Source organism: Paroedura picta, chromosome 4 (assembly GCF_049243985.1).
Source record: "Paroedura picta isolate Pp20150507F chromosome 4, Ppicta_v3.0, whole genome shotgun sequence".
In the NCBI taxonomy this organism is placed as follows: domain Eukaryota; kingdom Metazoa; phylum Chordata; class Lepidosauria; order Squamata; family Gekkonidae; genus Paroedura; species Paroedura picta.
The window spans coordinates 86,027,221-86,042,544 of record NC_135372.1 but is presented as its reverse complement, the minus strand read 5'-3'; the positions used below and the strand labels follow the sequence as shown (position 1 = coordinate 86,042,544).

The following is a 15,324-nucleotide window of genomic DNA, read 5'->3' as shown; positions in this document are numbered from 1 at the left end:
TTCTCACATGACTAATGTAATGACTTCCTGCCTGAGATTAAAAGGTATGTTATGAGTCTGGAAAGACTGAAGATCCTTGGTCAAGAAGATGGCCCGAGCCTGGCCTAGATACAGCTATTCCCCACATGAGTGGTGTACAAAGGGGGAGGAGCATGATTTCAGCAGGTTCTTGCCTACATACAACTCCTTACATTGCATCCTACATTGCTCCTTGTAAGGGGAAGAAACATTACAGCAAGACAATGGAGGCACGAAAGATGTAGTTTATGAGCAGAAGTCCATTCAAGGTTCTTAAGGCTCTTCCCCTCTTTTCGTCAGGTTGTAACATTTAGTTGATGAACATTACATTGATCAGAAACCTGTTGATCAACTAAAGAGATGGCCTCAGTAGTTTTTAATAACAAATAATAGGAAAAGCTGTAGGTGGCAGGTGCCATCTTAAAAGATTTATTTCCCTCTGATATGGACACAAAAGGAAATGCCTCTTTAAAGAGACTGCCTGATGGGTCTACATATGTGTATCATCTCAAAACAAACCATTCCCCCCTATTTACTGTATTTATTCATACACAAATACATGCATATTTTAATTAAACCATATATAATCAATCAAGTGAGATTTCTTTAAATTGGGTCTGTTTTTTACTTTTTTTACTTTTTTCACTTCTAGTTTTCATTAAGATACCATAATACTTTGGTTTTCAAAGAAACAAAAATGAGTTTAAGCAAGTTATTTGAAAGTACAAGACAGTATTATGTTTTGAATTACATATCCTTAAGATGTAATTGAGATTTTCTTAGGAGAATGAACACCAGACATAGACTAAAGAATACTTGGACACTGTGTATGACTCAAACTCACAACCTGATTAAAAATATATATATTCCCCAAATCAAAAGAACATTTCCTTTTCTGCTCTCAATCTTAGACCAGAGCAAGCTTATTAATGCTATTGGCTTTTTATGATGTATCTAAGGGACATCTCAGGCATCTATTTTGTAGCTTGAGAAAGGAACCAATCTTGGATTCCCCTCCATAAAGTAAACTCTAATTTATAGAATACCAACCAGAATGAGCTGTTTCTGGAATCTTCTGAACCTAATGCCTGTCCCCCTCTCATTTAGGTTCCCAAATGCAAATCTGGGCCTGAGGAAATGAGAAATGGGATAGGGAAGAGGTCTAGCTAATTTTACAAATGAATGATGAGCAGGGTTCTAACGTTCTCAGAATTGAGAATAGGTTATGAAATCTTTCTTGTTTCAATGACAATTTGACAGCATCTCATAAAGGCACTTTAAAGGCTAAAAGCCCTCTCTATCACTATTAAGGAAACCATCTGTTTGCCACAATACTCAGCAGGCACTCAGAACTTTTAAACTAAATTCTAATTTTAAAACAAAATATCCATTCATGTTTTCAATTATGCAAAATGGCTGGTATTTTGGTGATGTTTTTCACATTTCCCAAAAACATGTGTTTCTTCTCCCTTGTCATTTTTTAAACTTAATTTTAACTTTGTATATAGGGTATAGAACTGTCCTTTTCCTTAAGTTGTAAAGCCTCACATACATTGATGTTATACAAATATAATAATCATAAAATGTAGCACAAAGTCATCACCTCATTCAATTGACAGGAGTCCCTTTTGGCTCATCCTCTCTTGTTGCTAAATGAACTGGAGATATTTAGAATCTTCACAAGTGGAAATTAATTGGATCTGTGCAATCTCAAACACACCGTGGATACCGATATACGCTAATGGCTGAATGCATTTTTCTTTCTCCATTTCTTCTGTCATTCAGTATATGTTATGGAAGCAGTACACAGTTGGCCAGATAAGGCTTCCTAAGTGCCTCCATTGGGCCCACAGCCTGAGTGGCCCACTTTGAAAGATGACATTCTTCTCCTCATCAGATTCCACGGATGGCCTTTTCACAACAGAGAAATGCCTGTGCCAAGACATCATCACATGTCAATGTCACTTGCATCTGCTGGAGGCTACTGCACTCCTCAAGCAGTAGGCATGGATGGGTCCTGCTGAGGTCTCAGTTCTTGCCCAAGCCTGCTCTGCTCAAGCTCAGTGATGACAGACATGTACTTAAACTGATCAGGCTGGTGGTTAAACGTTTCCACTAAACTGTAGGTCTCCTGTCGATCTGTTGCATAAAAGAGCTGCACTTGGCTGGCTAGGCACTGAGCTTCTGGCACATTCTGTGGATGTAAACACACCATGCAAGTTGTCACAATAATTACACTTCGTTATCATTTCAAGCCCCCCTCCTCCAATCATATCTCCTATCTACCAACTTTATTAAGTCAGAACTTCAAGCTGAGACACTGATCCACTTCAGCTCTCCTGCTCATGTTCTGTTAAGGCTGGATTAGACATCTACAATGTGACCTCTTCCTGAGACCTTCAGTACCAAAGTCATGAGGCTGAATTAACCACTTCCACAGAATTGTTCTCTCAAGATTGAAAGCTCCTCCATGTACAAAAGAACTCTAAGATCATTTTAAAAGATATCAAATAATGGTTTCGTATTCATTGGGGCATTATTCTGATCCCATGCCAGGGAAACACTTATGGCAATATCGCTAACAACTGTTGTAGCCTAAAAAATGGACACAGCAAAAATGCACAAGTAAAATGCATGTTGTGAATTCCGATGCCATTGCTCAGTCCATCTCAAGGAAAGTAACAGTGGTGTGGTGATGCTAACGCAGAGCACATGGGAAAATTAACACAGCCCCTTTCTTGTTCATTCAACTATCAGAATGCTAAAGGAGTTAAAATGATCAGCCCAAAGCCCCTCCAAATAAAACAACAGAACTAACAGCAAAAGTTTGGCTTTCTACTAATATTCGGAACAGGAAATTACTACAATTTCAAGCAGGTGTGATTAGATCATGAAACACTTGCAACAGCTTGTCTGAATGTTTTCCCCCTATTGGCATTACTGGGGGGGGGCATTTAAGACTCAGCTTCCTTTACCAGGAAATTAGAATCCATCTCTGCTGTCATCAGTACAATCCCCTTGTCCTCTTGAAGCTCAGGGTAATGGTATAGGATCAGCTGGCTAGTTGCAGCTTCACCTTGGGTCTGCAGAAAATAAAGAGATGTTAAGTGTTTGGGGCCATAGGGAGACCCCACATGCAGTGAGAAGTTCAGTCCTATAGGTAAATAATATAGCCCTCTAAAGAAGATCAAGAGAGAAGTATTAATAAAGAAGCCAGTCATTTCAAGATTGCAGTTTATGCACCACAGAATTCCCCCCCCCACAAAAAAGTACTCATAAGAGATAAACTGAGAAAATCCCAGTGGAATCCTGTGCCTGGATGCAAAATAATATGCAGGTTAGAATATAAATGCACTTACAGAACAATAACTTCAGACAATAATGTGGAACCAACAGGAAGAATATCTGAGCTGCTTCACTTTACCCATGTGAAATGTTTAGGACAATTTGTTTTCACTAGACAGGTAACGTTAAAGTGTTTGTTTGTTGGGGAATCCCAAGAACTGAGAGGTTATGCCCATGTAGGCCGGGAGATTTGGAGTCACTGCAGCAAGTCCTCTTTAGATATTCATTTTATGCAACATTCCATTCTAAAATTATATTGTCTGTTCAAGGAGACATTGGGCATTACTGACCAAGGAAAAATTAAGTTTCTCTTATGAGAAGGGAATATCACTATATGATGATGATGATGATATCTGTTAAGTCGTGTCTGACCCTTGGTGATTCTATAGGAAAGTTTTCTCCATTTGTCTCTGTCAATGACCATTTCTTTCAGTTTGTTCATGGTCATCCCTGTATCGTTTTGAGCCAGCAGATCCTTTGGCAACTACGTTTCCTTTTACCACTGACCATGCCGAGCATTAATGTTTTTTCTAATGAGTCTGATCACATGATGTGTCCAAAGTATTGCTGTATGTAAGCAGAGAACTAAGTTTTGCTCAACGGCCATTAGACTACAGAAATTATATAATGGAAGCAAATAAATGCTACCTTCTGTAGTGATTCTTCCCCTATGCTTTATCTGACAGAGGACCAAGAATTTTAATATTATTTTTAAATGTTTTATATTACATAGTTTGTATTTGCTTTATCTAAGAATGGCTGGAATAATACTGTATCTAATACATCCAAATTGTTTATAGGGGAACAAATCAAACCTTCACCAGGAAATAACACAGTCCTCCCAACTATCAGCCTCACAAAATTAAACAGATTTAAAATTGCTCATTAAATCCCTCATGACATGCATGGTTTCACGCTGCATAATCCACCTGGAGTCTCAATAAGAAAGGCTATAAACAGTCAATAAATAATTGGATCATGAAGTATATGTAGGTAAAGAGAAGTCAAGAAAGCCCATCACCATCAGCAACAAAGTCAAAAATGTAAACAAAGATGCCCACTTGAGGAAATACTAAAGGACAAATCAGTATCTTCAGTTTACAGAACTAGTGAGGTTTCATCAGAGCACTGTGGTGATGCAGCAGAGAACAGCGCCTGTTCTCCAACTTAAACCCCTGCAGTTTTCCGTATTACTACACTATCCAGATTAGGTTATGTATCTGGAAAACTTAACACAGTAGCTTCCCAACTAAGGCAACAATTATAGGGTATGAACAGTCAACCATTTTGGGGAATGGACTCTCTAACTAGCAGGGAGGTCTGATAGTTTCATGAGTCCAGTGGAAAAACAACACACAGGTGAGTGGCCTGATATATATGGAAATATCTGTTCCCTCTCAATAAAACAGTAAGAGGTGTTGGGATGGGCTCTGTCTGTGATCAAAACTCCTGGATTGGCCCCTTGGCCCCAGACTGACAAGTCCCTCACCAGGACAGACCAGAGTTCCAGGGCAATCTGGAGACATGGCTGCCAGTCTGCTCCTGACCACCACAGGGAGAGGAGGTCAGTAGGGCTGCCAAGGGGGATGAGAAAAGAGGCTTGGACAGGCTGCGCCAGCCCTTTTCACCCCAAAGCTGTCCTAACTGTCATGTCCAACTGTAAATTGCCTCAAAACCCTGACAGAGCTGCCAGGAGGCTGGTGAGTGTGCTCCCTCCCTCCCCCTCCTTTCAGGCCTGCTGGGAAGGAGCCTGACTGAGGGGAGGGAGGCCTTCCCAAGAGCAACGCAGGGGAGCCGGAGGGTATTCCTTTTGAGGGTGGGAGACTTTCCCCTTCTGCCAAACAGCTGGCTGACAGGGAGGCCACAAAAAAGCTCCTTCTCACTTACAATACTGCTCTGGCCGGTGGCTAGACACAGCTAAGCCATGTATATTTCTTCTTTGCAACTCTCTGCAGATTTGAGTCCACTGCACAGCGTTATTCTGCAGACAAAAATGGTTCTTTTGTCTCATGTTTCATCTGCACAACAACCCTGTGCAGTAGGCCTCAAGTCTTTCATTTCAACAACAACCTGTGTGGGAGGCCTTAAATGTTTCTTCTCTACCACAACCCTGTCCAAAGTAGCCCTTTCTTCCTGGGGAGCTGATATTTATACTCTGCAGGTGAGTTGTAATTCCAGGAGCTCTCCAGGCCCCACCTGTAGGTTGGCTACCCCTGGGTTGGAAATATTCCTGGAAGTTTGGAGGTGGAACTTCAAAATCGTACAATGCCTCAGAGTCCAGCCTTCAAAGAAGCCATTTTTGCCTGGAGTTGGGAGGGAGTGGTGCAGGTGTTTCCCTCCTGGGCTATGACCAGCCCTTACCAGCAACTATTTGTATTCTGGGACACAGACAGGCAGACCAGCATCAGTCCCGTGCGTCTGGAAAGTGCAGGAAGATCTCAATAAATATTTCGGTGTCTGTGGCCTAATTCACACAAGAAGGGAAATGATCATTATCTTGTTATACTGTTGTTACCACATTACTATAAATGGAGTTCATTGTATCGTTCCCGTTTCATGTAAACCGACCTGAGCCTTCGGGGAGGGTGGTATATAAATAAAATCTTAAACCAACCACTGGTAATCTATTTCCAAAGAAAATCATGTACCTGAATGTTTATGAGAGAAGTGAAATGCAGTTCTGCTCCTGACCACTGACCCACGAAAAACTCATAGCCTTCCTTCCTTGGCAATGCAAACAGAAACTGGTGGGTGAGAGGGAGAGACAAAGGATTTATTAATTAACCAGGTTCATTTGGGGATGAAATAAGAAAAATAGAAATCAGGCAAGGCTTTTGGGTCCTGCTATGCCAAAATGTGGGGGAGGGGAGAGAGACATTACAAAAATGGGTTATTTTCATTTGGAAGGTGCCTGTGCAAGAAACAGAACATATGCTGCAAGAATTGGACAGAAAACGTTTATTTAGAAACACATGCCAGACTTACAGATGGGCAGTGCTGAGCTCGCTTCCACATCAAATCAAAGGTCTTCCCCTTCAGAAAGGAAAGAAAAACAACAACAAAATAAACACAGTAAAATACTGGGCAGTGTCATGGTTTATAGAAAACATTTACATTTGGCCTTTCCTATATTGCTTACATTATCAATAATATACTAAAAACAGTAACAAGTCTAATGTCTTGTCTGGTGGGTACACAAGAGGGGGCCTTTTCAGTGGCAGTCCCATCATTATGGAACAATCTCCCCAGAGAGGGGAGCCCGCTCACTCCCACCCCCTCATTCCCAATCTTTAGGAGGCAGCTGAAGACATGGATTTCATTAATTCTTCAGCCTATCAGCAGTTTTAAATTATAGATTTTAACTATTGTTTTTATGCATTTTATATTTTGATTGTGTTTTCTTATTATTTACACTGTAAGCTGCCTTAAGTTCATATAAGATAGAAAAGTGGCTCAAACGTTATAAAGAAACAAATACTGTGCTATATAGTCATACCCTGGCCCAAATTATATTTCACAATAATGTTATTTAATTTATTGAAGAGGCCAGTACACACACACACAAGCATTTTTAGACCAGGTCCTTCAGTTTCACCAAATGGAGAACCTTTACTCATGAACAGCTTCTGTCACCAAATTCAACACTAGGGTACAACACTAAGGCATTACATTAAGAATTTTGTCTATACCTCTCAATTCAGATCACCTCAATTACCAGTTTCATTGTGTTTGCTAGGTGACTAGTTTTAAAAATACCCTCAATTTAGCCATTCTAACAAATGCACCCTAGCAAAAGTAAGCCCACTCAGCAGATCTTTCAAGCCTGATCTCAGACATTCTCACACACTTACAGGAATAACAGCATAAACAGTGTCTTCTCCAGAAAAATATTGTTTCCATATCTGTATGAAAGAAAGGACTCCATTAACTTCAGAGACCATCATGGAACACAACGGTAACTGCAGATGAATGCAATAATCATCATACTCAAATGGACTCCACACCACATGTATGTTTGGAAAACACCAAATGATTTTGCTACAGGAAAGCTTACTTATTTGTTCCCTGAATTTATAAAACATATCTCTAGAAACTTGTTGGTGTTGGCTTATAAATAATACCAATACAGCCAACAAAATAATAAAGCATCACAAAAGATCACCATAAAGGTAAAACAAGCCAGGGATGTAACATCAACAGACATCCATAAAATAGAATTCAGACCATAAACACCTGAAAACATAAAACCCCTTCATTAAAAGCCTGGGTAGAAAGAAAACCTCAAGGGGGAGGCATTCCAAACTTAAGCCAAGCCTTGACTGAAGCATCCTTCAGTCTGATGAGCGCCTCGTGCTAATCACTCAGAAGAGCTCAGCGTTACTTCACACATTGCTGTTGGTTACACGGTAACTCTGTAGCTAACCAAGTTACATGGAGTGAGGCACAAATGTAGCTTCAGACTGCAAGTATGCCGACTGGACAAGTGAACTGGCAGAGCATCTGCCTTGTCTTGTAACATGAGAATACCGTTACACCATACTTCATGCATAACAGTCAGCATATGGATCTGCACAGAAAATCTCTTTACCTAAGATACAGTAATGACTGAAGTCAATAGTGGTTTTATCTATGTAGGACACGCTGTAAGCCCCATGGCGCCCGGGGCCCCACACAATGCCTTCTCCCCCCCCCCCCCACGAATTACTGTGGCCAGGTGCCATAGCCATGTAACTTGGTAGCCGCAACCCTAACACCTGAACTATACAGGATGTAGCCTACTTGGCCCCCAGCTGCCCACTGGCACTCTCACTAACTTCCAGCCTGCGCTGGAAGGTCCCATTGCACTTGCATGTCCCACCAAGGTTTGAAAAATGTTTTCAGCAAAGTGAAGCTGTCAGTTGCTTCCAAAGTTCCAACTATCCCTTGGGGGGGGGGGGGACATAGTTACTTGTGCAGCACAAGTAACAGAGCCAGTTGTATTCTGCTAGGCCTTTATGAATCCTTAAACTGGATCTGGGGGCTACAGGTTCTAAAAATCCTCAAACTGGGCTTGGCTGAAGCAACACTGCGTGTTAAGTTATGAACACTATGCCCTCTGCTTAGATTGGCTTTCACAAGGTCACAATGAAAAGTTCTATGCAGTAAAGGAATTACAAAAGTGTCGAATCAAAATACATTTCTATCATTTTGGTGGGGTTACCTGTTTTATTTCTTCAGGTTTCTTCTGTTTCACCATATCAACATTAAGTATAGAGTCAAGCGTCTGCAACAAAAATCACAACAATAAAGCTCCTTGCTAGTTTAGAGAAATCAGAAGGTTGCATTCTTCTTCATACACCTCTAGACCTGTGAGCTACAACACACAAGATTCACAAAGGCACAATAGTACTAGTTTGGCAATCATTTAATTAGTGATTTTAAAATAAGCACGGTACAGTGGTCAAACCAGGATTTAGGAGACCCAGTTTCAAATCCTTCCTTTGCCATGGAGACTTGCTGGGTGATTTTAGGACAATCACACAAACAATCAATCTAGCCTACGCCACAGGGTTTACTGAGTGGATAAAATGGAGGAAAGAATTATGTAGATTGCTTTGGGTCCCCAGTGGAGGGAAAAGTTGAGCCATAAATGAAGTAAAATAAGCAAATTCAATTAAGCAAAGCCAGTTTCAATAATAGGAGGAACAATGCAGTGAAGCAGCATAAGATATATTGAGACAGAAGGGCAGGCAGGCAGAGAGGACATAGAGTTCGAACTGTGACTGATCATGGGATGCAGTAGACCAGCGGAGGCCAAACTATGGCAGGGCCTCATGGTAACTGTAGTCCATGGTAACTGTAGTCCATAGAACCACAGTCTGGCCACCCCTCCAGTAGACTAAGTTGTATGGTCTTCTTCAGTCAATCCATGTCTGATTGCAAAACAAGCACATTCAAAAGACACACAGATGTCAATGCCTGAACTGAAACTTGGGAGCTCTACCACACAGAGATATACTGTACCAGGAGCAAAACATCATAAATAATAGCAAGCTTAAAACCCACCTGTTTAATTGAAAATATTAAACTTACCTTATTTTTCATGAATCCTGGTTTTGATGCTTTATTGCCCAAGGCATTTGCCTAAAAATGAACATTAACAACAGCTTTAAAATTGCTATTACATGCCATTACAACCTACTTGATGACAAAATAGCTCAGCTGTCAAGATGCTGCACATATATTCTTGCTATAAAATCATAGTATTCTGCTACAGCTTGGGCAAAACATCATGAGGTCTGAAGTCGAAGTGAAGAATGAACCATCAGTTAGAAATCCAAGGAAGACGTGAAGCTGATGATGGCAAAACCCTTATTTCAGCAATGTATTTCAAAATCAAGTCAAAATGAGTCCCCAGTTTGATTGCTCATTTTTGAGAAACTACTTCAGTGACTTGATGTAGTGGTTAGGACTGTTTGATTTTGTGCTCCCCCACATGCAATCAGCTGGGTGCCCTTGGGATCCTCACAGCACTGATAAAGCTGTTCTGACTGAGCAGTAATATCAGAGCTCTCTCAGCCTCACCTGCCTCACAGGGTGCCTGTTGTGGGAAGAGGAAAGGAAAGGCAATTGTAAGCTGCTTTGAGACACCTTCTGGTAAAGTGGCATATAAGAACCAACTCTTCTTCTTATATTGCTTCCCATCCCTTGACTTGAATTATCCTGGCTTCTTTAGCACTATGATCAGCAAACATGAGACTAAGAACTTTAGAAAATGTCAGTCTTATGACCAGAAGCAGCTCCCTGTATTCAAACATCTCTGTCTTCCTGTTGCCAGAGACAAGGAACTTCTACACATCTTCAGATCTCCACCTACTCATAAATAAGTATCTGCCTTCCCTCAATAAAATGTCACCATATGCATTATGCACATTCTGGGAAAAGTCATCTCAGAAAGCTGCAATGCTCCCCCACACGCAACCAGCTGGGTGACCTTGGGATCCCCACAGCACTGATAAAGCTGTTCTGACCGAGCAGGAATATCAGGGCTCTCTCAGCCTCACCTGCCTCACAGGGTGTCTGTTATGGGGAGAGGAAAGGGAAGGCAATTGTAAGCCACTTGAAGGTAGAGAAAAGCAGCATAGAAGAACCAACTTCTATTATATTTGTAAGGAAATTTCTTTTCAAGTCAGAATTTTTCAAGCAAAATCCCAAACAACTATAAGCATATTACTTCAACAAAAAGGTTTTTCACTTTCAGAAATACCATAGGAATCTAGTGGGGATTAAAGGTAAAGGTATCCCCTGTGCAAGCACTGGGTCATGCCTGACACTTGGGGTGACGCCCTCCAGCGTTTTCATGGCAGACTCAATACGGGGTGGTTTGCCATTCCCTTCCCCAGTCATTACCGTTTACCCCCCAGCAAGGACTGGCAAAACAAGCAATCCACCTTTTGACTTGATTTTGAAATACATTGCTGGAATAAAGTTTTTGCCATTGTCAGTTTCTCTTCTCTTCTTCCTTGGGCAAAACATCATGTAGGCCTTGGGAGAAAAAGAGTGCAGAAATGCAGCAAAATGGGAATGCAAGACAGCACTCTGCATAAAGATTTCAAGGCTTGTAATCTTAATTGTCTGTGAAAAATTCAGGCACTTTTTTTCTTTTTCATCCCCTTCATACTGCCTTGTTACTGGATGTATTATATTTATTCCATCATTCTGTGATTGATTAACCCAGTTTTATCGCATTGTTTATTGGATATACCATACTTGGATATATTCTACTTATGTATCTATTATATTGTTTTTGTAATTTTGTAATCTGCCTAGAATCTTAAGGATCCACAGACACCAGTATTATTTACAGCATCTGCCAGGAGAGAAGGAATATGTAGAATGAACCTTAAAGTCTTTGTCAGGATTAAACAAAAATGATTTGAGTTTTCTTTATAAAACACATGCCTGCTTAAGGATCCTGTCTTCCTTGTTATGAGATTCCTGAGTGTTGATGAATGAGGAACCATACTTGTTCTTCAAACTTCAAGTGCCTAGCTGATGTGCAGAATTTTAGAGAGAACAAACAGAAGCTTCTCTGCCTGCTGTGACTTATTCTTCTACTACATGGTACAAGGATGTGGGTAATATGTCTATTGTGGCTACGTAGGGAAAGGAATTGTTCTTTATAGCCCTGCAGTGAAGGCTAACTTATACGATTATTAACTTCACAACAAACATCATCATCCATTAATATAAAATTTAAAATGCAAGAAAAGATCCCCTGGATATGCTTTACTTTCAAAGGTCACTATATCAGCAATTGCACTGATTGCCTCAGGAAGCTGGACTACAGGACACTGACAGTTCCTGTGAAAGTCACAGGGAGAGCACTTAGAGCTGAAAATAGAAGGGCTATCGATGTGAAATACAACTTTCCTGGTGATATAAAACCAGATGAAAGAGTTTAAAAGGGGAATGTATCTATAGGATTTTGGGTGTAGTATAGTTAGAAGTTCCAAGGATTGTCTGGCAGCCAAGCAAGGGATGTCAACCAGAGTTGGCTCTACTTAGTTTCTGAGATCTGACAGGATTGGGATTGCCTGCCCTATCCAGGCCAGGACCCTAAAACAAGGGAAAACCCTCAGGAGAACCACTTTACACTATAGTTTTCCCACCAGTATCTAGGAAATAAAAATAGTAGAATGGTTTAAGATGATTGGTCAGATTTTCTTTTTGAGACCATCATGGTGGTCCAAACCTCTGGAATGGCTGAATAGTGAAGCTTAACTTGCTCTATTTAGGAAGGGGTGTATGTGAGGATACAATGAGATTACTAACATGAGATGTTCTGGGGCCCCATTGGGGAAGAAATGCAGGATATAAATACAGTAAATAAATAAAAACAAAATATTAATTGCACTTGTTTCCAGGCCCAATCCATTGTACAATTCAAAGTGTACCTTGTAAGCCCATTACAGCCTAGGGCCTTCTTGCTGCAAGAAGCATTATACTGCAACTGGCATTATACTTCTACATGCTAATTATGCTCCTCAAACAGCCTTAAGTTTATACAGACAGTCCTAAAAGAATCCACCTACAACAACAGATATCCTTTCTTGGTGGTCCAAACCTCTGGAACGGCTGAGTATATTCAAGAAGAACCTTCACTTCCTATATTTAGGAAGGTGTGTACAATGGGTTTATTTCAGGGGCCATTTGAAGGGAGGTAAATTCTTTTGAGAGCCTCTTGTGGTGCAGAGTGGTAAGGCAGCAGACATGCAGTCTGAAAGCTCTGCCCATGAGGCTGGGAGTTCAATCCCAGCAGCCAGCTCAAGGTTGACTCAGTATTCCATCCTTCCGAGGTCGGTAAAATGAGTACTCAGCTTGCTGGGGGGGTAAACAGTCATGACTGGGGAAGGCACTGGCAAACCACCCCGTATTGAGTCTGCCATGAAAACGCTCGAGGGTGTCACCCCAAGGGTCAGACATGACCCAGTGCTTGCACAGGGGATACCTTTACCTTTACCTAAACTCTTTTGACAGATTTGGCTACATTTTTAATTTATGCATTTTTATATTTCTAATGGACTGTTGTTTTTAGCATCCTTGCAACCTGTTGGTACACTGTTAGCCACCTCACAATTAAGTAGATATAGCAGGATATATATTTTAAATAAAAGAAATAAACAGAACTTTCCTTGATGATTGGTTCTCACTGTAAAATAATATCTTTTGGAACAACTATATTCTTGATTCTGCTCTTATTCAGTTAAAAAGAATTAACACATTAAAATGTTCCACTAACGGGCTTATATGCAGATGATTAACAGAAAAGCTAGCATTGGAAAACATACGTTCTACAAGCACCAATTGTTCAAAATTGAACAGGCCTTGGAAACTGAGTAAAGTTTTACATTACATAAACAGTAAACCAATCTTTTATCACTGACTCAGTAAAACATTTCATGCTTTACATCCATAATTTAGCATTGCATTTTTTGAAATGCCACTTATTAAGAATTCATCCCCACAAAGTTGCAAACAAAACAAAACAACCACCCCACAAAAACAACAACACTAAATTAAACACCACATTCAGAAGTTTCGGAACATAGCAGGCATTTTCTAATCCAGGCTTCCCATTGTTAATTAAATACCAGGTGAGTTAATTTTGAAAATCAGCCTTGCCTTTTCCTCCATGAATCTGACAAATTCTGCTTGCTTTGAGTGTCCCACTGGCTGTGTTTTCTCATCACTCCTTGTCTCCATTCGAGTTGCAAAAATATCAGGATTAGATCTGAATCAAAATTAGAACTGTTTATCACTACTAAAAGCCACTGTTATTAATTTACATTTTATTCCCATCCTCTCCTAAAAGCTCAGAGTGAACCACTCCTCATGACAATTTATTTCCACAATTAATCCTGGAAAGAGAATTAAGACAAGGGGGAATGACTTGTCCTTGTTTACCCAGCAACCTTCACAGCCGAAAAACACCCAAGGAAGAACTGCTATACAAACAAAACTGCAATCCACAACACTCTTAGTTGAGGCAAACATCCAAAATCAATGGTGCCAAAAATCAGCAACCAACAAGTATTTCTTTTTCTCATATTCCGCTTTTCCAAAAACAGTTGTTCAGAAATTAATTCCAAACTAATCCACAATACAGAATAATAAAACTAGCACAATGCTCACACCACTTTTCAAGTTCCCAGAAAGGAATGTTATGGCACTTTAAAGACTCATGGATGTTCCTATGTAAACCGCCCTGAGCCTTTGTGGAGGGTGGTATATAAATATAATAAATAAATAAATGTATTTTGACGCAATCTTTCGATGGCTAGTCAGGGGTGGCCAAACTGTGGTTCTCCAGATGTCCATGGACTACAATTCCCATGTGCTCCCACCAGCATACTGTTGGCAGGGGCTCATGAGAACTGTAGTCCATGGGCATCTGGAGAACCACAGTTTGGGATCTCATCCAATGCATTATAATATAACCTTTAAGGTGCCACCACACTCCTGCCTATTTCTGCAGCACCAGAGGCACCGTGCAATCCTCAGCAGAGTTACAGCCTTCCAAAGTAGGACGAGGAGGGCTGAAAAACGGCTGTAGGATCATCTCCGCTGACTTCACGGAACAGGTGGAGCAAAAGGCCTGAAGGAGAAAAGGGCAGGGCTAAGCAGGGGGCTGCAGGACTCCTGCCAGGCTTCAGCCTCTCCGAAACCGCCTTCGTGCGCCAGGATTATTTCCCTCACACGCTCTTTCCCACCCCCCGTCCCCTCCCCCCCTTACTTGCGCAGCTCTTGGATCTTGCGTTGGTATTTGGCGTAGAAGGGGTTCTCGTCCAGAGCGCCGTCGCCTCCCACTCCCCGGACGCACATCACCAGCGGCCGAGGCTGCGGGGGCAGCAGCATGCCGAGAGGCCGAAGGGCGGTAAAGCGGCCCACCCAGACTCCTCGGGAAAGGCCCAGCGCCGCCGCTCCCCACAGCTGCTGTACGTGCCCAGCTGCCATACCTTCCCTGGCCGCCCGCAGACTCCCCGAGCAACGCGCAACCCCAACCGGCCTGCCCTCGCAGCCCGGCACGAAGGTTCCGCCGAAGAGACGCAAGCGGAACTGGGCGCGGCTGGCTGGCATGCCGCTCGGACGGAGGGAGGGAGGGAGGTCAGGCGTGCAGCTTGGGCTGAGGTCTCTCGCATCAGCCAGCACCGGACGCTTGTGTCGAGAGAGATTGGGGGCTGCACGTGAAAGCGGCATGCAAAGCAGATGCGCTTCCAGCTGAGCCACGAATCCTCCCCCTATCCTCCCTCCACTCGTTAGTGCTGCCAGTTTTGTTCCTTTTCGCTGCCTGGCACGCAATGTTTACTTTCCCAGTTTAGAAAAATATAAAGATTCTTTTTCTGCTGTTCTTATAGAAAGAGGTGGGAAAGGGATTGAGAAATTCTGCCCATTTGTGTGTTTGAAGAGAGTAAAATCAGA

The 15,324-nt window shown here is 41.7% G+C and overlaps 1 protein-coding gene across 2 annotated transcripts; it reads right to left on the bottom strand.

Moving 5' to 3' along the window:
- Window positions 1-420: 420 nt before the first annotated feature.
- ATPAF1 (ATP synthase mitochondrial F1 complex assembly factor 1) lies at window positions 421-15,117 on the bottom strand. 2 transcript variants are annotated; one of them, XM_077333843.1, is made up of 9 exons: window positions 14,639-15,117; window positions 13,528-13,636; window positions 9,436-9,486; window positions 8,564-8,626; window positions 7,215-7,265; window positions 6,349-6,396; window positions 6,012-6,107; window positions 2,994-3,101; window positions 421-2,212 (listed from the first exon to the last, which is right to left on the bottom strand). In XM_077333843.1, exons 1-9 carry the CDS (start codon window positions 15,100-15,102, stop codon window positions 2,012-2,014), a joined length of 1,191 nt encoding a protein of 396 aa, XP_077189958.1. In that variant the 5' UTR covers window positions 15,103-15,117; the 3' UTR covers window positions 421-2,011. The 2 variants fall into 2 exon arrangements, with proteins under 2 accessions (XP_077189958.1, XP_077189959.1); XM_077333844.1 differs by lacking the exon at window positions 13,528-13,636 and having other exon boundaries at window positions 14,639-14,756.
- Window positions 15,118-15,324: the final 207 nt, after the last annotated feature.

Excerpts from the sequence above, each read along its gene's own strand:
- ATPAF1 (XM_077333843.1), bottom strand. The coding sequence starts at position 15,102 with ATGCCGCTTTCACGTGCAGCCCCCAATCTCTCTCGACACAAGCGTCCG. Across the intron at positions 3,102-6,011 it reads CTTCTCTCATAAACATTCAG|ACCCAAGGTGAAGCTGCAAC; the intron begins GTACATGATTTT and ends TATTTTCTGCAG. Across the intron at positions 2,213-2,993 it reads AGATGGATTCTAATTTCCTG|AATGTGCCAGAAGCTCAGTG; the intron begins GTAAAGGAAGCT and ends TTACATCCACAG.